At 35.8% G+C, this 25064-nt stretch overlaps 1 protein-coding gene across 3 annotated transcripts in view; it reads left to right on the top strand.

Annotated features, from left to right (window-relative positions):
* CPNE8 (copine 8) overlaps positions 1-24004 on the top strand; it is a 268360-nt gene extending 244356 nt beyond the window's left edge. For 2 of the 3 annotated variants that reach the window (XM_013997926.2, XM_021092524.1), the window contains 3 exons: positions 1489-1546; positions 8879-8952; positions 17899-21287. In XM_013997926.2, the coding sequence (XP_013853380.1) occupies positions 1489-1546; positions 8879-8952; positions 17899-18087 (321 nt within the window). In that variant the 3' untranslated portion in view covers positions 18088-21287. Of the gene's footprint in view, positions 1-1488; positions 1547-8878; positions 8953-17898; positions 21288-23866 lie in introns of those variants that run through there. The other variant, XM_021092523.1, reaches the window with a different exon arrangement.

Genomic DNA, 25064 nt, shown 5'->3' with positions numbered 1-25064 from the left:
GGTCTGAATAATCGGGTTGTAACAAAATTATTTTCAAAATAAAATCAATGAGATAACAGCATCACATTCATTGTGCATGACTGTGATTGCCTCTATTAGTTTGATATACTTGGATTCAGTCTTATAATTTGTACAGAATAGTTCTTAATATTAGTTTGATAACTGGGATTCAGTCTTACAACTTGTATGGAATAGTTCTTAGTATTTACATTTCAGTTATAGGAAAACTGCTGATTCCTATTGTTATAGAACTGACTAGGGAATAGCATTGATTTAAAAACCATTCTTCTCATTATAATTCCTAATTATGGGTCATTTATGATTGATTGACTATCCTCTCTATTACACTAGAATCTATAAAATCTATTTTTACTAGACTGTAATCTATAAGATTATGCTTGTTTTTACGTACCTATATTCAGGTTTAGCAATGTCTGGCACAGACATTACTTTACCTATATATTTTTGGCACAAACTTAACTATATTCAAATTTAGCAATGTTTGAAACCAAGTAGACATTTGTAAAAATGGGTTGCATGAATGGTATCATACCTCATAACTATCAATAGCATAGGGAAAATATAATTAGCCATTCATTGGGAGAAAAAATTTGTTACATGTGGGAAAAAAAAATCAAATGTTTATAGATTTATGCTTAGCAAAACCTAACACAAAAGGAAGAGAGGTAAAGTCTTACACATTTATTTGTTTTTTTATTTGTTTTTAACTAGACACACTTGGGTTGAATTTGTCTTGGTTTATTTTACACTCTGACCAGTAGGATTACCGTGCACTTTAAAATTTGAATTTAGTAATTCGGATTTAAACAAACAGGACATGCACTGAGGAACAGTTATTCATAATCAGTGACCTTCACAACTGAAGATATGTTTGCTATACTGTTCCATTTATCTTTTGGTGGATCTCATATTCTTACCATAAGATTATTTAATCATACTAATAATAACTCTGTAATTATCCTTTGTATTCACTCATTTACTATGAAAATTGCTTTTCCTAACCTTAGCTATAAATGAAATAGAATAGGGTCTACTTTTTCACAAATATGATACCTTTTTTTCCCTTTTAACAACTAAAAGATTTCTGAGAGAAGAAACAACATAAAAAAAAGACCAGAAGTACCCAGAGTCAGCTTAGGAAAATTTGTCTAAAAATAGCAATTGAAAGCAGATGCTCAATACTTCTTTTTTTTTAACGATTTTTATTTTTTCCATCATAGTTGGTACTTGTTTTTTAATCCGAGGCTGGTCTTACCTGAAGAACATCTCACTGAATTAGCAGATGTACAAGTTCAGAAAGGATAAGAATTGAATCAAATATATTATTCTGTGTTAATTTTAAGTATGTTTGAAATTATTTTAATGAACATCCATGAAAAAGTATCAAAACTCATTTTCTTTCTAATTTTTATTTATTTCTCAATTCAATTTTTTGTTTATGAACTAATTGTGTATTCTTTTTTGAAGGCTTCAAAACTTCCAATGTCTATAATCATAGTAGGTGTTGGACCAGCAGAATTTGATGGTGAGTAATAAAATTTCAGTAGTATTCATTGGAAGCTTATTTAAGACTCAACATGCACTTAGGTTTCTATCACTCTTTTTTGCATATAAGAATGTGAATGTGTCTGTGAATTTGTATATAATGTCCATGTACATATAGGCATAAATATAGCTATCTCATGATGAGCCTATTAAGGTGAACAAATTTAAGAATGTTTTCTGTGTAGGACTTTATCTCTCTAATATAGATTAATTCAACATGTATCTTTTCATTTCATTAGAGATGGTTTATACCTCAAAATATTCCTTAAGACTGAGTGATAAATTGAGTTTTTGTCCTCAAAGCAAAACACTCTCTGGATTCACTAAAAGCTCTTAAGGATGAGCACTAAATTAATAAACCACTAGGTTGTGAAATAAAAACATTAACACAAACATATTACTTTAGTGAATTTTCAGACCTTGGATAATTGATAGGAATTATCTTTAAAACTGTGTAAGTTCTGGAGTTCCCTTTGTCGTTCAGCAGGTTAAGAACCCTACATAGCCTCCGTGAGGATGCAGGTTTGATCCCTGGCCTCACTCAGTGAGTTAAGGATGCAACATTGCCTCAAGCTGTGGTTTGGATCCAGTGTTGCTGTGGCTGTGGCATAGGCTGGCAGCTGCAGCTCTGACTCCACCCCTAGCCTAGAAACTTCCATATGCCACAGGTATAGCCATAAAAAGAAGGAAAAAAAAAAAATATATATATATTTACATTTAACTTCTGTCATATGAAAGAGCAAAGTAAAATGAAAATGGAACTGACCATCAGAAATTTAATGAGACTTTATATAGTTATGCGAAATTTACTTATTGGATAGTTTCCTGCTTGGGGTCAAGCCTTCTTCAAATGGTAATTAGAGTGATGGTGTTTGAGTAACTAGTGATCTGGGTAAACTTCTCTAAAGACAGTCGGCTTCTAGTCACCTGATTAATTACTTTAAGGGAACTGCACAGCAACTGCATGACCACAGAACATTCACCTGGTTCAGGTGTTTTTACATTAGTAATAACAGTATTTAGCTTGGGACTTTAGAAATAAGAATGATTTTAGAATATTTGGAACAACTTTTGGTGTACTCCAGGTTAATTTAGGCACATAAGTGGATAATTAGGATGAGTCTTGTATAACCACCAGTGCCTCCTCCATAAGGATGGTATAGATCTCTCAGTCTCAGAAAACAGCACAGGAAGTTGTATTGTTGATCCTGGAAATTCTTTCCTTTGATTCCATTCTTGGCTGGTCACCCTTTGCACCATTATAATCTTCCAGTTGCTAAAGCCAAAGTCATTTAGTCCTGACTGCTGCTGCTTCTGCTAACATTGTCTCTCTTTCTGAATATTTACATCTGTTTGCATTGCCCATCAAGCATGAATGTATGATGCTGCTCTGGAATCAGGAAAGCTATGGCTTTCTTGTCAACACTTTGAGGACGTGATCATCTGTCTAGCAGTGATAGACTGCAATTCACAAATTTTATCAAATTGCTGAGTCAGAATAACTCATGATTTCTTCTTCGGTTACTAGTTTGCTTTTGCTTCTCATGTATGTACTTCTCCTTGGGTATATCCCAAGTCTCTCAGACGCCTATGGAAGGCCACTGTTAGATGTATGACCTCAGTCATTGTTCCTCAAGAGCCCTCACACACACACGTGTGTGTGTGAATACGGAGCCATTACCCCTTACTGGTATATATTTCTGGTCATATATTTTTATTCAGAGCAGCAGGCACAGCTATTTGAGTCCTACCCTCATACAACTGCCATACCTGTTTATTCACTTCTTTTGTCCCCAATGAAATGTGTCAGGCTACTGAGTTATGATAATTCATCATTTCCCTCTCTACTCTTGACTTAACTAAAAATAAAGCATGCAGGAATCACTCAGACAGAGATCATAATAAAAGATTTATTCCTAGTAAAGCAGACTTGAAGAATTTTGGTTAATTCGTGACTTCTCACTCCTTCTATCCTTGAAGATTAAGGCCTCATCTTAATCTCTAGTCCTTTCCTCTGTACAGGGACAGAGCCTTGCGCATTAAGCACACCAAGATAAAGGTTGCCTTCAACCTGTGGATAGGGAGAAATTCAGGTTCAGTTCCATCTCCCAATCTTAGTTATCCTGTGAATCACTCCTCTTTTCATGTGGAAAAGGGAATGAAGATTATAGACGAAGAGGAAAGTTGCCTTCCCATACAATTCCATCCTAGGAGTTAAAGTGAAACTTCCCTCTGGCAAGCTGTGAACCGGGCATTAGGGCCTGCAGTGCCTGGTTTCTGCTTTCACCTTGATGGAAGGAAATTTCTGACTTACATTCAAGTTGCTGCTGTCCTATCGGAAGAGCCTTTTTCTCAGCCCTTCCACAGCTACCATAAGTAAGCTTACAGAGCGCAGAGATATATTGACCTAGGAAAAGACTGAAATAAAACTTGCAGATTTTATCAGTAAACCAAATAAATCCAACTCTACACATTTTTTTTTGTTGTTGTCTTGTTTTTGTTTTTTAAGGCCGCACCCAGGGCTTGTGGAAGTTCCCAGGCTAGGGATCAAATCAGAGCTGCAGCTGCCACCTCCACCACAGCCATGCAACATGGGAACCTAGCCATGTCTGCAACCTATACCACAGCTCACAGCAACACCGACCCCAGCCCACTGAGAGAGGCCAGGGATCAAACCCGCGTCTTCATGGATACCAGTTGGGTTGGTTACACTGTGCCACAAGGGAACTCCCAACTGTACACATTTTTAACCAGGAGGTTTTCATGGGTAAGAAATGCATAACTTTGCCATCCATTCTTTGAAGGTAAAGGAACTATGAATAAACTATTAGATTGAGTATTTCAATGCCTTGTTTCTATGTTTTAATAAGAACAATTTAAAACTTTCTGTATAATTTTCCACCCATTGATTTTTCATTCCTCTTCATTAGGAAACAAGATTCCTCAAAGTAGATTTCTTTATCCTTTAAAAGTCAAAAAGTCAAATTAAAGCAGCATCTAGTTACCCACTTGATCCATGTGAGGAAAAGGGGAAAAATAGAAGGGTTCCAACATGGTTTTGTCTCCCAGAGCCAGAAAAAAGTGTAGGAACATCTCTTATACATCTTTTTTTTTTTTTTTTTCCAGAGAGGGATACTGGTGGGACACTGGGCCTTACAATTTCAGGCTCCTTGAGGACCAGATGATCTAAGAAACAAGAGTGACCATTCCCCTTCCACTACTTACACGCCATTTCTTTTCTCCTTGTTCTCAAAAGTGTAGCCTCCAATTCTGCTACCTGCAGCTTTTTAATCCAAAGGATATGCTGAAAAGTAGGAGATATTTTATAGGAGCTCATTCTAGTACATCCTTGCCTGAATAACTGTCATTTTCTTTAATTGGAATGAAACATTCACAAAAGCCAATGGAGATTGGAGAGGTTATGGAAAGTGAGGCCCAGATGATCATCTAATTTTTATTTCCTGTTAGAGTGAGTAGAGGGTAATCATTATGAGTTACTAGCAAATCAGATAATAAAAGAGAAGTTTCTGCAATTGCTGGCATGTCACCATCAATATACATTTATGTCTTCAAAGTAATAGGAAAATTTTGAAAACAAACCTAAATTAAAAAAGGGGAATTAACTATTGAAAATATTTGAGTAGAATGAATTTTCTTATTTAGATCCCTAATAAGTAGGAGAGAAAAAATAGTTCCTTTGTATTTCAAATAAATTGTTTATCTTATAATTGGTAATATACACATTTTACTAAATTATGACATATGTTGTATATATAAGCAGATTATTGGATGGTGGCTCACTCTCAGTTTTGTGTACTGGCAATGTTTCAGCCAGGACATTGATGCCTGAACATGCGTAGAAAAGTAAAATTTTAAACCATGTTTGAAAAATAACAAGCTCACAGACTTAGAGAACAGATTGGTGTTGGTTGCCAAAAGCTTGCCAGGGTTGGTGGTGGGCAAAATGGGTGAAGGAAATCAAAAGGTATACTCTTCCTGTTATAAAATAAGTAAGTCATGGGGATATGATGAACAGTGTGAAGAGTGTAGTTGAAAATACCATATTGCATAGATGAAGGTTGCTAAGAGAATATATCTTAAAAGTTCCCATCACAAGAAAAAAAAAAAATGTAACCATGAATGGTCAACTAGACTTAGTGTGGTAATCATTTCAAATATGACTCCTTATGTTGAATACCTAAAAAAATATGTTATTCATCAATTAAACCTTAATTTAAAAAATTTAAATAGGGTGGAAAAGCACAATCTTTTTAACCCAAATGCATTATCCAAGCACTGAAGAAAACAGTGAAAAGGTGAGGATTGTATTCTGACTGACTAATGTTTTTTGAAGAGTGGAAAAGTAAACATAAATTGAAAGTGGTTCTCTGGAGTCTGGTGAATATCATGTGTGTACAAAATGAACTATCAGGAAGAGAATTCTACTCTAAGTACAAATTAGGCTTGGGAACTAATATATGCTGTGGGTGCAGCCCCAAAAAGACCAAAAAAAAAAAAATAGTATTCCTCATTTAAGTAGTTATTTAGAAAATTCTCACTGAACACATTAAACTCTGAAAAGTGTTTTTTTTTTTTTTTTTTTTGGCAAAGGGAAAAAAAGAAAAAACAGACTTTTATTGCTTTCCCAGGCAAAGGAGGACACAGCAGGCTAATGCCTTAAAATACTGTGCCCTCCCTTGGAGAAGAATTACAGGGGTGGGAGGATATAGTATAAAAGGACAAAAACAGGGTTTTGGATATGAATTAAGATTGGGAAAACATGAATTCTTTCTTTTGGGGAATCTTAGTCATCAAAGCTGATGTCAGAATCTCTCAGGGTGATCTTGGTAGTGGTTTTCTGGGTTATCACATCTTGACTTTTTCTAGAATAAGAATTCTTATGAAAAGGTCATATTGATCAGAGACTAGAACAAACTAGGAAAGTTCCTGAAAAACATCAGCTGCCTATAGTCTTTAACTCACAGTTGATTGTGTTCAGGGTGCTTAATCAAGTGAGGGAGAAGCACAGGGAAAGAACCCCAGGCTTTTCAATTTTAAGCTATTCATTTCCAAAAGGAGTATAAGGAAGATAATCTTGTATTTTATTTTATTTAAATTAGGTTTATTAAATAAAAATTTTCTCATTCATATCAATTCTGTGATATTTCAAAACACTAGAAAGTTGGTAGTTTAAAACTTCACACAATTGATTTAAAGAAGAGATTTGTTTAAAATTTTTCACCAACTCTCTAGAATGCCAGTCATAGTATAAAGTGCCAGACCCACTATCAATTTGGAGGTGGGGCATGATCATAGAATGCAGAGGTTTCTGGGGCTAAGGATCGAACCCATGCTACTACAGTGACAACACTGGCTCCATAACCCACTGAGCCACCAGGGAACTCCAAGACTTATCTATTTTTTTTTCTATTCCAACTGCTTTTATTTTATTTTTATTATTTTTTTTAATTTTATTTTCCCACTGTACAGCAAAAGGATCAAGTTATCCTTACATGTATACATTTTTCCCACCCTTTGTTCTGTTGCAACATGAATATCTAGACATAGTTCTCAATGCTATTCAGCAGGATCTCCTTGTAAATCTATTCTTAGTTGTGTCTGATACCCCAAGCTCCCAATCCCTCCCACTCCCTCCCCCTCCCATCAGGCAACCACAAGTCTCTTCTCCAAGTCCATGATTTTCTTTTCTGAGGAGATGTTCATTTGTGCTAGATATTAGATTCCAGTTATAAGTGACATCATATAGTATTTGTCTTTGTCTTCCTGGCTCATTTCACTCAGGATGAGATTCTCTAGTTCCATCCATGTTGCTGCAAATGGCATAATGTCATCTTTTTTATGGCTGAGTAGTATTCCATTGTGTATATATACATCTTCCGAATCCAATCATCTGTCGATGGACATTTGGGTTGTTTCCATGTCCTGGCTATTGTGAATAGTGCTGCAATGAACATGAGGGTACATGTGTCTCTTTTAAGTAGAGTTTTGTCCGGATAGATGCCCAAGAGTGGGATTGCAGGGTCATATGGAAGTTCTATGTATAGATTTCTAAGGTCTCTCCAAACTGTTCTCCATAGTGGCTGTACCAGTTTACATTCCCACCAACAGTGCAGGAGGGTTCCCTTTTGTCCACAGCCCCTCCAGCACTTGTTATTTGTGGATTTATTAATGATGGCCATTCTGACTGGTGTGAGGTGGTATCTCATGGTAGTTTTGATTTGCATTTCTCTTATGATCAGCGATGTTGAGCATTTTCTCATGTGCTTGCTGGCTATCTGTATATCTTCCTTGGAGAACAGTTATTCGGGTCTTTTGCCCATTTTTCCATTGATTGATTAGTTTTTTGCTGTTGGGTTGTATAAATTGTTTATATATTTAGAGATTAAGCCCTTGTCAGTTGCATCATTTGAAACTATTTTCTCCAATTCTGTAAGTTATCTTTTTGTTTTCTTTTGGGTTTCCTCTGCTGTGCAAAAGCTTTTCAGTTTGATGAGGTCCCATGGGTTTATTTTTGCTCTAATTTCTATTGCTTTGGGAGACTGACCTGAGAAAATATTCATGATGTTGATGTCAGAGAGTATTTTGCCTATGTTTTCTTCTAGGAGTTTGATGGTGTCTGAAAAGTGTTCTTAATTGCAGCATAACATTACTGTGTCACCAACTGTCCTGTTATATCACAGCATTGATATAACTGTGCTGTGATACAACAGGACAGTTGATGTATGTAATGTCAAAATTATTTTTAACCAGCCAAAAAAAAAAAAAAGCCATACTTCAGAAAAACCATACTTCATCCAATCACTGTAAGGGCAGAACAAATGCCTCTTTGTTTTTAAATCTATTCATAAATAGATTATAGACAATATGATCATAGAGCTTTGTTGTAGTCTCAAAGACAGTAAAGTTCAAGTTGTTATTGAAAATTCTTACTGAATAGTGCCAAGTTTCTTAAATTAAAAGGAAAAAATTAAAATAGAATGAATTGGCATCACTTGCTCAGTCAGCCATGTCAGCTTATAACCCGGAGTTGAGAACCTTTAGAATGGGGAGACCTCTGCACTGCATAGGCCCTCCTCACCTTTCAAAGGGTCACATGAGGTCTTAGCTTGCTTTCTCCACTTGTCAAATTTGCACTCAGTCAAATTTTGTGGAAGAAATCACTGGGGAGATGAGAGGATCCGCAAGCAATACATGGGACATATTGCTTTCACACATCTTGATTTCTTTATTGCCTACCTTGTTTTAGTACAGGGCTAAAATGCACTAAATAAAGATTCTATTTATTTTCAAGCAATGGTTGAATTGGATGGAGATGATGTAAGAGTTTCCTCCAGAGGAAGATATGCTGAAAGGGACATTGTGCAGGTAAGAAGTAATGAAAATTATTTATTTTGTTCGTTGTAAAGAGCCCACATCAGGTCTGCTTTTTTGTTTTGTTTTGTTTTTAATTAAAGTATAGTTGATTGACAGTGTTTATTCAATTTTTGTTGTACAGCAAAGGGACCCAGTCATACACAGTTTCCTGTGCTGTACAGTAGGACCCATTGCCTATCCATTCCAAATGTAAGAGTTTGCATCCACCAAGCTCAGGTCTGATTTGTAATTGAACAACTTAAACTGAAATCAGGAGTCTCAGGTTTCATTTAATTTAGTCAGTTGGTTTTCTATGAGATGTATGTGAAGTAACAGGGCCTAAAATAAGTATTCAAATATAAAGCAGAAATATTAATGTGTCTTTTCTAATGTTACGATTACCAGAAAATATCATTGAGATCTTTAGTAAAATTAGGTACTAAAATATAATGGACTTTTAAATTATGCTTATATATTCATTATTTACTCCTCAAAGATTAAATATATTTTAAGACAGCTGAATCACATTCAGGAAAGTAAACTTAATAGAAACAAACCAAAAATGTTGTAGTTTTTTTTATATTTCCCCCATAGATTATGTCAGAAAAGTAGAGAAATAGATCTTACAATTATATATAAATGTATAAATTATATAAAATATGTAAATAATAATATATGCATCAATGCATAGTATCATAAAATAATGTGTATAATAATAAATGATAAATATAACATAATTGGTATATATATTGTGTATATGTATATGTATAATTCTATTAGAATAAAAATATACTTTAAAACTTTTCAAGGAGTGAATAGAGAGAAAAAATCAGTAATTAATATGATTAAAATTTATCATTGAAACAAAGGAGTTAAATCAACCAATTTCTGCATACTTTAGTCTCCATATCTTTTAGGATGTCAGAAAGAAAAAAAGGACTGTGAAGTATACCTTTTAAATAGGAAAAGGAAGGAAAGTCTTGGTACCATTTGAGCACATGATATAAAAGTTTTGAAGGAGCAAACAATGGACTTCATATTATCTCCTAAATAATAACCTATATATTCACTCATAATATAGCCAAGAGAATCTAATTTGGAATCTGACAGTATTCGGTTCAAATCCTGGATTGTCCTCTGTGATTCCTTGTACAAGCTTCCTAAATATCAGTGTTCTGCGTTGTTGTAAAGATTAAATCAGGTAATGTATATAAAATACAGTACTAAAACAGAACTCAGTAAAATACAACAAAAATGATTAAAATAGTTAGAAAGGTAAAATGATATAAATTAACCTGTTAATATAAAATTTATTCTCGAAAAAGATAAAAGCAGTGTTCATCAGTCGGCAAAATTAAATTTTAAAATAGAAATGTCTGTATGACAGTTTTTTAAGGAGATAATTAAATATGATTTAAACTTTTGACCTAATGTTCTTGGTAGAGTAAAAAGCACACACACGAATAATTAATTTAAAAGCAACTGAGAAAAACCATGGTGATGTGGTCATCTATTTAAGAATCCCATGGTGTTTGTTTTTGTAATTAGACACATGGTTATTCACCTTAACCTCATTAGCATAATTATGGATCCAAGTAATTACACTTTTTCTAAAAATTTCTCCATAATGTCTGGTTCACAGTTGCTAAAAAATTAAGTTACTATAGCAAAGTATGAATTTGAAGTCCTTAGAGCGTGCTGTGTTGCTGTTCTAATGCATTTTTACGAAGTTAACAGAGACAACTTCATATCTCATGGTATCATCTAAATGATGCTTAATGGAAACTGGTATTACTTTCTCCCTTGGAAGGTAGTTAGGATTTCTCACATCACTGATTTCCTTTAAGGGGACTAATATGTTGTTAGTGACAACCAACAGTTGTTGGTAATTTTATTCATAAAACAAAAATTCCCTTGATCATGAAAGTGTTTAGTCTCTAATTGGATATGCTACATTGGACAAAATATTGAGATAGGACCCAGATCTATGAAATTATATTGTTGTCACTCTGATATTGAACAAGTCAATAAATCTCTCTGAACCTTCCCTTACATCCAGACTCTACATTCTTTTATCTTTACTCTTTCCATGATGTGAGTCTCAGAGGAAGTAAGAGACATGAAAATACTTTGTTTATCAGTGTAAGATATATTATCAATCTTTCTACCATCAGAAAATATCAATGCTGTTAATAATCAATCAAAATCAATGCTGTTAGTTTTCCTGCCTAAACTATTATCAGAAAATAGGGTCTATTTAGGCTCTCTTACCGTTTCACTGCTTTCAGTTTCTTACATTTCCAATCAAGATCGCACACAGTGAATGAAATTTCATATTTCTTAAGTGGACAAAGCAAGAGCCTAAGACTGTAAATAGTAGAAGGTGGCAGAGTTTCAACAGAAAGTTGATAGTAGGTGGAATTTTCATTATTATGTCAACTCAAGTGGCATCCAACATCTTCATATAATAATAGTAATCATTTATTAAGTGTTCTGTATGCTTGGCAGGCTAAGAGCTATGATGTTACTTCACCTTGACTTTATGAGACAGATACTTTCATTACCATATTTCATAAAAGAAAAAATGAAGCTGAATTCCTCTTGTGTCCATACTCACATAGTAAAAAGCAGAGCCATTATTTAATCTTAAAATGTCTTATTCTAAAATCCTTAACAAATATTCTGTATATTTGCTTCTAAAACCCAAACATAGCATTTAAGAATCTAGATGGCCTGGGAAATTCCATTGTGGCACAGCAGAAATGAACCTGACAAGTATCCATGAGGATGTGGGTTTGATCGCTGGCCTCACTCAGTGGGTCATGGATCCGGCGTTGCTGAGAGCTGTGGTATAGGTCGCAGACATGGTCAGATCTGGCATTGCCATGGCTGTGGCACAGGCTGCCAGCTGCAGCTCCGATTCGACCCCTATCCTGGGAACTTCCATGTGCCCAGTTGTGGCCCTAAAAAGCCAAAAAAAAAAAAAAAAAAAAAAAAGAATCTACATGGCCTGACTCCAGTTCTCCTCTTTAGCTACAAATACAGGCATGCACACATACTTTGTCTAGACAAATAGGACGATTAACAGTCTTTGTAGCACCCATTTTTGTAGTTCTTGTTTTTATTTTCTCTTGTCATTTTACCTAGGATATTCTTCCTCCTCATTGGGCTGATAAAAACCATTTTGAAATTTTCCACTGTACACAGCCTTTCACAAAGCCCTCTCTGCACACTTGGACCAATTTTCCCATTCCTTCACTTTATTAACATATCTTTATATCTTGCAAAAAGTACTGGCCACTTTTTGCCTTACAGTAGTTTATAAGTAAGGACAGTGAAGCCCAAGATAGAATGTTAAACAACTTGTACCAATATATAGGTCATAAATCGGTAGATCCAAATTACTAGTAGAATTCTGGTTCCAAAACCCCGTGCTCTTTCTGTTATAATGCACCTACTCTCATAAAAGACCAAATTATAATTATACTAGTAGGATCTATTCCCCTTTTCATATCACTGTAATGGTTAATGTATAAGAGATCAATTTGGGTTCATATAATGTCTCCAATACTTCTAACTGTCTGATTTTGGGGTAAGTTAATTAAAGTCTTTTAAATTTTGATTTCCTTTTCTGTTAAGTTCACAATGTGGCTAATATGCTTATAAAAACTAAATGAGGAGTTCCCGTCGTGGCGCAGTGGTTAACAAATCTGACTAGGAACCATTAGGTTGTAGGTTCGGTCCCTGCCCTTGCTCAGTGGGTTAACAATCTGGCGTTGCCGTGAGCTGTGGTGTAGGTTGCAGATGCAGCTCGGATCCCGCGTTGCTGTGGCTCTGGCGTAGGCTGGTGGCTATAGCTCCGATTCGACCCCTAGCCTGGGGACCTCCATATGCCACGGGAGCGGCCCAAGAAATAGCAAAAAGACAAAAAAAAAAAAAAAAAAAAAAAAACTAAATGAGATATCACTTAGTACCAAATCACTTAGCATAAGGCCTCCCACATACTAGTTGCTCAATAAATGCATTACTATCAGTATCAGATTATTAGTATGTTGGCATAGTGCAGCAGGAAGGCAATTTTATGTCACTGTTGCATAGTAGCTATAGCTTGACATATGACAGTGTAGTCAGTCTATGTGTGATTATATTCATTGCCTCAAGATTCAGTCTCATATGACTATAGTATAAACAGTATGCTGGTTGTTATTCTAAAATTTAAATGAGTTATTTTCTTAACTCAGTATAATTTAAGGCTTTATATTTGTTTATTTGCTTGCTTGTGCTATGGATTGGCCATTGTATATAACACAGTATCATTTCTCCTGGCTGCTTACAGCTGCTGTCCAGCCTATGATTACCTTAAAAATTATATTTAAATCATATTTACCATTAAAAGAAGAATAATAACCTTGAAGGCTTAGACTTGAAAATCACTAATGGATTTCTGCAAAGTGGGAACAATCAAGTAAAATTGAGCAGAACAGCAACTAAAAGCCTATATGCCCAAACTGATTCAAACTTTCTTCACAAATAGGCAAAGCTAGCTCTTAGAGCAGACATGTAGAACATTTGTCTTGTACTGGATGAATTCCACGCCTAAAAGAAAGGTATAGAATGTCAAGAATATGGTAGATTTCTACTGAACAGAATGCGTTTAGTGGTATTATTTATATAATGTGATAAATTAGTACAAAGTAAAAATTGATTTCTTCCTTTAACCTAAACATTTTAAGGGTCCATTAACTTGTGATAATTGTCAATGATCATCATAACTTTCACAAATACACGGGCGTTATTTTGAACAGGAAGTCCCCAGGTACAGTGATCAAAAATGAGAGGTTTAAAGAGACAATAAGCAGAGTGGTCTGAGAAGGTGACTGGAAAACTGTGATTGTAGAAGGATATAAGCAATAGTCCAAGAAGAAAGAGGGCATATTTTGTCATGAAAAGTGCAAGACTCAACACTAATAAGAGGTAAAGGAAACAAAGAGTCACTTGTCATTTGCATCTCTCACTTAGGGAAGTACCTCATGACATGACTAAGGAGTTGAGTGTTCCTTCGGAAAAGGTTTAAATAATTTAGGTTAGTGGTTCTCAACATTTTTTTTTTTTCTACTCACAACACATGTGGGATGAGGCATACTCCTCTTGATAATATCACTTGCTATGACAGAGACTCTTAACCCAGGGGCAAGGTCCCTAATACTCAAGGGGCGGATCAGAATCAGTGCCCCCATTTAGCAAAAGTAAGTTAAATGAGATAGGATTTATTTCTTACCCATTATTTATGAACGTGTTTTATTTTTTATTTTTTTTTTTTTTGTCTTTTTGTCTTTTTTTGCTATTTCTTGGGCCGCTCCCGTGGCATATGGAGGTTCCCAGGCTACTAGGGGTCGAATCGGAGCTGTAGCCACCAGCCTACTCCAGAGCCACAGCAACGCAGGATCTGAGCCGCGTCTGCAACCTACACCACAGCTCACGGCAACGCCAGATTGTTAACCCACTGAGCAAGGGCAGGGACCGAACCTGCAACCTCATGGTTCCTAGTCAGATTCGTTAACCACTGCGCCACGACGGGAACTCCTGAACGTGTTTTAAAGATGAGTAGAACTGAAAGTTCCCATCGTGGCTCAGTGGAAATGAATCTGACTAGCATCCATGAGGAGGCAGGTTTGATCCCTGACCTCGCTCAGTGGGTTAAAGATCCGGCATTGCCATGAGCTGTGGTGTAGGTCGCAGCCACAGCTCAGATCTGACATTGCTGTGGCGTAGGCCGGCTACTGCTCCTGATTCAACCCCTAGCCTGGGAACCTCCATATGCCATGGGTGTGGCCCTAGAAAGACAAAAAATAAATAAAGATGAGTAGAACTGCATGTATTGTGAGAACAGGAATTGTGAATCTTAGTTTTTGATATTCCAGAGTATCATATCTTAAAAATGAATTTTTATTTACTTCACTAAAAAAATTTAGCTCATCTTACAGGATTTGCTGGAAAGGTGAAAAAAATGCATATTTTAAAGTAACAAAAAATCCAGGAATTACAAGTTTGGATTACAATACTAATACTTAAATTTGAAAGAGGTTAAAAATTGATAAAAACAGTTCTTGTGTTTAAAGTTTGATATGAATGTAATTAAAAGACTAGTAAGTATAAAATATTTACAGCACATATATAAATGTATAAATAATAATAGTATCAAAAATAGTGCATATTATAAGTTGAACACTGTTTAAAGCATCTATGTTAGCTTATTTAACATGACAACCTAATGAAGTAGGCATTATTATTATTATCCTCATTTTATACAAGAGAAAACTAAAGCAGAGTGGAAAATAATTTGTCTGAAATCATGCAGCTAATAATAAGCAGCAGAACCAGCCTCTGCACCTGGAAAGTCTAATTCCATAGTTTGTGAGAAAAGGGGTAAAAAGATAACTGAGTTTAATTTCCATGGTCTAGGAGAAAACTAAAGACCCAATTAAAAGCAAATATATGAGCAAAGTTGAGGTAAAGGAAAGACACAAGAAGGTAAGATTTCCCCTTTCTGAGTTCCAGTCGTGGCTCAGGGGAAACGAACCCGACTAGGAACCATGAGATTGCGGGTTCGATTCCTGGCCTTGCTCAATGGGTTAAGGATCCAGTGTTGCCTTGGGCTGTGGCGTAGGCCCTAGCCTGGGAATCTGCATATGCCGCGGATGCGGCCTTGAAAAGACAAAAAAAAAAAAAAAAATTCCCCTTTCCCTAGAAAAGTAGCAACTATTTGCCAAAATGTCATCATTTCCCTGAAATGTAGATATGAGGTACAGATTTTTGAAAAACTGATCTCCTAAACAGTTTAAAAGATAATTGTGTGTATCCTAACCATACCAACATTACTAAATACTTAATTTTAAAATACTGTGCCTTTTAAAATAAGAAATTAACTATAGCTGAAATTAAATATTTTTCTCATTAATCCTTAACTAGGTTAATTCTTATTTTCCTACTTTTCTAATTATAGTTTCAGAGAGAAAATAAACCTCACTTTTTTGTAGCTCTTTGCTTTCAAGATGTCTTGTCCAAGTTATAACTTCACAGAAATTCACATCCCATTCCCATTTCTCTTTTCAGCTGAAGATTATATTCACTGTTAGTTTTCTCTTACTGTTACTTAGCTACCTGTGAGTTAAAAGAAATATTTGTCACCTTTTTAATCACACCTTTCTAAAAGCTGTGCTGAGTTTTCTTCTGGGTAGCAAGACAGGGTAAAATTATGGTCATATGAGTTTGCTTCTGTCTATTGTGTGTCTTATTTTAAAAAGAAAGGAGATTTTTCTTCTCTTCCTCAAAAGACTCCTTTTACTGCATAATTGTTATTACATTTGCTATTTGATTTCTTAACATTTTCACTTGCTTTATCTGTTGCCACCTGACTGGTTTAAAGTCTGCTTCTTAATAACATTTTTTTTTCCTGAACGCATATCTTGAGAACTGCTTAAATCAAAAGTAAATTATTCAAAATAAATTTAAAATCATTGTATTACAGTATGAGATGTAAATATGCTCACTTTCTTGTTTTCCTTGAAGAAAAAAATGATTTAATTCAAACTTTTAAATATAATTTTTGAAAACTGTTCACCATCCTGAAATGTCTTCACTGTGCTTAAAATTACTGTCTCCAAACTATCACCACATTAATAGCTCCAATCATTCCCAAATTGCTTTCAAGAATCATTATGTTTCTAAGGTGAAACTGAAATAATGTCCTCAAGCAGCACAATGTTTAACTTAGGTAACTGTTATAAATGAGAATGGGATCAGACAAGCTATTGTCAGTGCATTCTGTGTTGAGCTGACATTTTTATGGGATGTAAAAATAAGAATGATGATATTTTATTTTCCAATAAGAAGTATACCAAAATCTTATGTTGAGGGGTTTTGTTTTGTTTTTCTTTTCCAAATAACAGAAAAAAAAAAGGAAAAAAAAAAAAAAAACCTCAACATCTGGTACAGGAGTCAAAATGTATTAAGGATTTCAGGTTCCTACAAATGTGAACTATGTAAATTTTATATTCATTGTCCATTTGGTTTGATGTTCTAGTAATACAATTAAAAAATACTTCATGTATGTTTAGAACTCTTTAACAATATACACTGCTTTTTAACCCTGCATTTAGTAATACTTCTCCATTGAAGGATGAATTAGTCATGTATGAACTCCATTTGATGAGAAACTGAGCTGTAAATAGGATAATGCTCCATCCTAACCTGACCAGTTGGGAGTCAGGTTGGGTATAGAACTCAGAACTGCAGAACACATGGAGCAATCTGATGACCAGAAGACAGAAGTTATGTGGGGAAAAACATAGATAACCATTATATCCCTTTTTAGATAAGGTTTATATTAGAAAGGTGTGGTCACTGCTTGAGCTATTTGTAATGAATCTCTTTAAAATGCATTAGTAGACCAGATGGCTATATGATGAATTGTCAAACATTTAAAGAAGAATTGATACCAGTCCTTCTCAAATTCTTTCAAAAAACTGAAGGTTAAAAGCACTCAAAGCACATTTGGAGGCCAGCATTACCCTGATACAAGTATTCCCCAATGACACCACAAGAAAAGAAACTACAGGCCAATATCCCTAATGAACATGGATGCAAAAATCCTGAACAAAATGCTAGCAAACTGAATCCAAAAGCACATTAAAAGGATCATAAACCATGACCACATGGGATTTATAATTAGGATACAAGGATGATTCAACATATGAAAATCAATGAATGTGATATACCGAATATTGACAGAATAAAGGATATAAACACAAAAAAATGCATAGTAATTATTATGCATCTCACCATTACTCCAGACTTCCCTGATTCTCCCACAACCAGATGTTGATATGTGCTAGGTTTTGTGGCTAACAAATAGCATGCTAATGTCTATTTTATAACTTTCTTTCACCTCTGTTTTAGTTTGTGCCATTCAGGGATTATGTCGACAGAAGCGGAAACCACATACTGAGCATGGCTAGATTGGCTAAAGATGTCCTAGCGGAGATCCCTGAGCAGTTTCTCTCCTACATGAGGGCCAGAGGAATCAAGCCATCACCTGCACCTCCCCCATACACTCCACCTACACATGTGTTACAGACTCAGATATGACTGTACTCCAAAATGCTGATGTGACTACGCTTCGGTTAGAACTGCTGAGTCCATACTTTGCTCCTGGTGCTCTATAATGAACCAGGGACTGAGACACTTTTCTCAGTTTGGTTTCAGCAGTATTGGTTAACATGCTTTCTTGAATCCAAAATTAATTATCTTCCTAAACCAAAACTGTAAATATGGTTGTTGCATGAGCAACAGAAATATTGTTTAAATGCTTAAAGCAAAATATGGATGTCTTCTCTGAATCTTTAAATGTTTTTTGGACAGAAACAGCTATTTCCAATGTATTGTTGGGAACAAGCACAAGCTATGTTTTTAAATCAAATATTGCCCTCGACTGCTGTATGTATAGGAAAGCAGTCTCTCTGTATCAATGTTTACATGTTACTACTTTTTAACTCTCAATACTTTTATAACTGTTCTTAAGAATACAAATTTTGAATATTGAATCCTTTGTCTTCTAAATTGCAATAGCTATAATCACAAGAGCAATATCTCTTTGAATGACTGGACAAATGCAATTGTGAGCAAGGGAAGGGAAAGATTCTTTCATGTCTCTCAGTAAGTGAGTTGTCTTATGAAGCTGCATTTGCTTAGTAATCAGTTCCTCTGTGCTATTTGCCAAGTATGGGAGTTTACACTTAGCAGATGTGTATCCTGAAAGCACATGCATTTTTCATGCAGTTTGGGTTCTGAATTTAGACTACAGTTTGTTTATGTTTTGTAATGCTAAGTAGAAATAATAAAAAGTCAAATATAGTGACCTGTAAATGCACAGAATATACTTTGTGTAAAAAAGTAACGTCTTTATACTATGGTCTACAATACTATGTAGAAAGGTTAAAGCCCAGAATATTTAACTGTAAACCATGTAGCAGATGTTTTAAACTTTTTATTTCATTATACCTTGTCTAGATATTTTAATTCAAAGGGATACTGGCTCTCTTAATTTGTATTTCTTTCCAAGTTGCCACACAAGGTGCACAGGCTGGAAGTTTTTTGTCAAAAATTCCCAGTTAAATATACACAACCATGTGACTTAGTGCACAATACATTTGTGAAAAAACCTGCTCCTATATACTGATCTGTCTGTCCACAGTTAATTGTAAAGAGTTTTTGCATGTACAGTTTTTACAAGAACTACAGTTTTGTGTCAAGAATGACAGTCGTATCTAAATTAAAGCATTTCTTTAGAACAAATGGCCTTAAATTCTCACAAAATTCCTGGATATGATTGTGAATTGCCTTTAAATAAGAGAAAAGTGTATTTATTTTTTTGTGTGTGTGTCAACTTTATAATATTTGCCTCACTTACCCTATCTACAACTCGGTTTATTTCTACTATATCTCATTCTTTTTGTCCCAAGTGGACTTAGTGACTTTTATAAGCATGAAACTATTTTACTGAAAAGAAAAATATATCCATTCACATATCTAAGCGTATCAATGTTATATAATTATGTAATCCTAAATGGTCCATTTTTAGGTATATATTAAAATTTTTAAAAGGATAAGTATTTGCTCTGTAAATTTTATGTCTGAATGACATGGGGTCTGATGATTTCCTTTACTGGTCTTAAATATTTATGCTAGTATAGTTTATTAACCTACAATTTTTTTATCAGTTCAAAAAACAAAAATAAATAAGATCAATATTCTTTCTTGTCCAACATCAGTTATTTTTCTTTGAATTGATGAGATAAAATGAAAGCTGTACATTTCCATATCTAAATTATAGATTGCCCAAACCTAGTGAGGGCAGATGGTTAATAAACAATCTCAGTTACAAACTTTATCCTTTGTATGGCTGAGAATAATCATCAGAAACATATGTGATGTTAGTTCTGTATGTAAGATTAGAAAATACCTAGACTTGTCTGTTTGTTGCATCAATGAAGAAACCAAAACTGAAGAGGTTGGGTGATTTATCCAAGACTGTATAACTTGAGTAGAGCTCGTTACCGTTGTGAAAATAACTACTTAAACTTTTGGACTAGTTGTCAAGGGATATACAATGAAAAATCCCAGAGACATAGTCCATAAACACAAATGCATTCCAAAAGTTGCACATTCAAATTCAGGTATCAGGGATATCCAAACAGTAGGCAGATGAGCAGTGAGAAAGATGTATATTAAGAGAAGAGTGATAGCTCCAAGTCATCAAACCTGCTACAAAAAAAAAAAAAAAACAGACTATGATGGGTACCCTCTAGAACCCCGAAGGCTTTGGGTGCTGTCCTCTCTCTCTAATCTCATTTTTTTCCTTGCTGATGAAAATCATTTTAACTCCAGAATGAACCTTCAGCCTTCTATTCAGGCATCTCTATCATCTGGCTTTACCCAGTTATATATCCCATTGCTTCCTAAATGAATATTAAGACTATCTGGTCCTCTCTCATCACTCTTCCACAACCAATCTAATTCATTTGGAGTCACAGGCATAGTTCATATTTTTTCCTTCCATCAATCAAGCTCTCTCCTTAGGCCTTCATCTAGAATATCCTTTGCATGTTCTAGCTCAAGCCCTAACTTCTCCCAACCATGGTCTTTTAATCAGCTGACAATAATCAGTACCTTCTATGAACTCATCTTTATGTTGCATTTTAACATATTAATCACTCATATTATACATAAACAGTTTTACTTTATCTGGGGCATCTTGTCTTCCCCAAATTAGAGAATGTGATTTACTAGCACTTGAAATAAGTAAATTTTCAAGGATTCCTAGGAAACTGTAATATGTAACTAAGGTGTATAACTGCTGCAAATAAGAACATCAGATGACTCAATCACTACTTTTAAAATTCTCTCTTCCAGCGTGTAACATGGCGAGAAAAGAAAAAGTAGATATGACTCTAAATTGTGTTGGGGATAGGAGAGACAAGAGTGGAAGCAGGTTTGGAGCATAGGCTGTTCTGTTTATTAGACTTGGTGAAGATAAGTCGATGGACTCATGCACTTTTTTATTACTGTGCCCTATCATCAATTTAGGACATAAAGAGGTTTCTCTCATAAGGATGAGGCTGAGGTGCTTGTTTTCTTAAGAAGATGGACAACTGCCAAAGATTTTCCTGGGAGCATGCCTTGTCCTTTGAGCTTATGTATATTTTAACTGTTTTATGCCTTTGTGTTACTTTTACCCATAATTGACCCAAAATGACAAGATACTTAATAAAAATTCACTTGCAGACTAATTTGTGTCATTAGCACAAATCAGATACACTCCATAATTAAAAAAAAAAAAGATAAAAACAGAGCTGAGGATCAAATTGGTTTCTTTGGAGTGTATGTGGTATGGTATCACTTAAAAAAAAATCAAAAGAATGGAAATCAACTTGTAAAAAGTTATACTTGTGTAGAGCTTTCCCAACAGTGTCACAGATAACTTATGTAGTTGGGACTCCTAGGCTTCATCAGGAAAGGCAGGAAAGCATACCTTGACTTAAAAAGGCAGAAAAGGAGTTCCTGTTGTGGCTCAGTGGTTAACGAATCCAACTAGGAACCATGAGGTTGACGGTTCGATCCCTGGCCTTGCTCAGTGGCTTAAGGATCCAGCGCTGCTGTGAGCTGTGGTGCAGGTTGCAGACGCGGCTCGGATCCTGCGTTGCTGTGGCTCTGGCATAGGCCAGAAGCTACACCTCCGATTAGACCCCTACCCTGGAAACCTCCATATGCCGTGGGAGCAGCCCAAGAAATGGCAAAAAAAAAAAAAAAAAAAAAAGGCAGAAAAGACAGAGAACAGGCTTCTGGTTGCCAGGAGGGAGAGGGAGGAGGTAGTGGGATAGACTGGGATTTGGGGGTTAGTAGATGCAAACTATTACATTTAGAATAGATAAGCAATGAGGTCCTACTGTACAGAGATCTATATCCAGTCTCTTGGGATAGACCATGATGGAAGATAATATAAGAAAGGGATTATACATATATATATTTGTATATATTTTTATATATACATACACTCCCTTTAAAAAAAATACGTATTTTTTATATGTGTGTGTGTGTCACGTTGCTGTGCAGTAGAAATTGGTACAACGCTATAAATCAACTATAATACATTTTTATAAAAAGGCAGAAAAGCCATATATTAGATTATTTCTCAAATAATCTTTGCTTGTAATAGGTCTGTATTTTCTACTTATATTCCCTAATATATTTATATTACAATTAAATTTAAAAAATATTTCACATGTGTGTAATTTCATGACAAATCTATTGTGGAAGCAAGGCCTGGAAGAATTAGCTATGAGATTCCTCATGAGAATCTCAAATTTACATTAAATAATTTACATCTTTTTATACTGTTGGCTTTCAATCATCTAAAAAAGCATGCTACCACTCAGATTTTATTTGTTAATCTATCATCAGATAACCCACAGGACATTGAAAAATGAAAGCCAAGGGACTGAAATTTGGTTTTTTTACTTAAACACAATTTTAAATGACTTCCCTTTTCACCATTACTATATACTTTACCCCCACCTTCCCACCAAATATTCCTATATTTGCTCAACTGAAAGTCATTTAACTGTAAGCAACAGGTGCTAAGATGAGAGACATAGACTTTTAAGAATTGATAAGAATTTTGTAAACCTACTGACATAACTGTACCAAGATTTTTTTTTTCTGAAAGTCTTTATCAGTTCTTAAAATATTATTTTGATGAGGGAAGACTTGGTACAACATGAGCATACAAATGCTGAAAAGGGATTCCTTTGAATATCTGAAAGGGGGAACAAGAGAAAACAAATGCATGCCTGAGTTATGGTTTTCACTCTGTTCACAGATGCTCATTCTAGCAACATTCACAACTCAGATTTCAAGTGTCACAACCAGAGTAAGGAGCCTCCAAATAGAAGGATTTGCCTAATAGAGAGTAGAATAAATGCCCCATAACAAAATTATTTTTTCTTTAAATTTATGTGCCCTCCAACAACTATTCTCCTGCATGGAAATATTTATTTGCAATTAAAATATTCTAAATAATACACAGAAGTATTATAACATAATGATTAAACTAAGGTTATTGCCAAAAGACATACTTGTTCTGATTCCTATCACAGACTTTTTGAACAGTTTTAGAGGAAATACCTTTGAACATCATAAAATAGGGTTGTTGCTTGCTTTATACTTTATTAAAACACTCCAATCCTATCACTTGCCACTGTTCTTACTTCCTGGGCCTTGGAGATGCTCTGAGATCTGAAAATCTCATCTCTGAAATCTAAGAAATATGGCTACTGAACACTTACCATGGAAATAACAAAAGCAAACTGAGCTGAAGCTTTGCTTGTTTAGTTGCTTTAAGCCACAGTGGCCATAACATGATTTTCTCATCACACAAGTAACTCACTAATTTAATTTCCATGAAATGGGAATGTTGGGCATTCCTAATGTATTTAGATAGGTTGATTTCATATTGATAAGATTTTCTGTTAAAGAGGTGGATATCATTGGGCTTACAAATTAAGAGGAAGATGGAAAGAAGAAATATGATTGAGGGCTTAAAAATAGCTCTCTTTCAGATAGCTTCCTCACCTTATACAATAAATAAAAGTTATAAGAATTGTTCAGTAATTTTGTCAGAGTATAACCAGTTTGATAACCCTTCCATAAGATAATTCTGATAAGAAGCACAAAATAAAACATCTATCTATTCTTTTTAAAAAATTAAATCTGAATCTACCTAAAATTAACAAAATTATTTCACTGTTTTATCATTTTCAACAATAGCAAAAGACATACTCTATAATTCAGAAATGGTCATATTTGGCAGGTGGCCTTAGATAATTCTGCACTAGAAGCTTTAAATGCGGGGAACCTCTGAGAAAACAAAGCAGCAGTTACTAAAAACTCTTGCGTTAAGAAAAGACTTTCAGAGGCGGAGCAAGATGGCGGAGGAGCCAGAGGTCACACTCACCTTCTCCCACAAACACATCAAAAAAACACATCTACATGTAAAACGACTCACACAGAACATGAACTGAATGCTGGAAGAAGAACTAAAACCTCCAAAAAGGGAAGAAACTTGACATAACTGGGTAGAACAAGAGAAAAAAAAAGAGAAAAGGAATCAGGATGGGACTAGCATTCCTGAGAGGGAGCTGTGAAGGAGAAAAGGAACCCACAACCTGGGAAGCCCCTAAACTGATGGAAAGATCAGCCAAGTCAGCGCAACCTCAAAGCCACCCAGAAGAGTGTAGCAGCTGGACTGAGAACAGCAAAGCAGAGTGAGAGCCACAGGGATCATCTGAACCACCGGCCCGGACACCACAGTCTGAGACACTCGGGCGGGGACTGGGTGCTGAGACTCAGGCTCTGGAGGTAAGTCCTGGGGTGAGGACTGGGGTTGGCGGTGTGGAGACAGCCTAAGGGGCTAAGGAACAGTGCGCCATGGGGGGGGGGGGTATGCTGTGGGTTGGGAGTGGAATGCCACAGCAGAGGGAACCTGGGAGAAAGTCCGCAGTCGCGGGAGAGGGAAGGCGCCATTGCCGGGGAGGGGGAGGAGGAGGGGCGGGCCGCCGGAGGAATCTCCCTGCACCAGAGCACGCGCTTGCCCCTGGGCTCTCAGCGGGTGGGGAGGCTCTGGCGTAGGCCACAGGCTGCAAGAAGCCTCTTGTTCATTTGGGGAAACTGGGCACTTCTTGTGCAGGCGACTGGTGCCCAGGCACCTCTTGTGTGGGCTAAGGGCATCAGGGGGCTAAGTGCGAGGTGGTGCCTCTTGCAGGATCTACAGGTGGCAGGAACAGACCTTGGCAGTCCTCTAGGAGGCCGGAGGGAGGTGTGGCTTGCCACCACTGGGGGCCTATGAGTGGGCTCCACCTGTGACCCCAGTCACCTCAGGGGTTGGCCAAAAAGAAAAAAAGAGGGCACTGCAACCAAGCACTATATGCTGTTGCTCTCACTACCCTGGGAACACACCCGTCCTGCAGCTGCCACTGCCAAACACTCTGGGTGGTGCCCAGACACTTGGT

Source organism: Sus scrofa, chromosome 5 (assembly GCF_000003025.6).
Source record: "Sus scrofa isolate TJ Tabasco breed Duroc chromosome 5, Sscrofa11.1, whole genome shotgun sequence".
Lineage (NCBI taxonomy): Eukaryota > Metazoa > Chordata > Mammalia > Artiodactyla > Suidae > Sus > Sus scrofa.
This window is presented reverse-complemented; position numbering and strand designations above follow the sequence as displayed.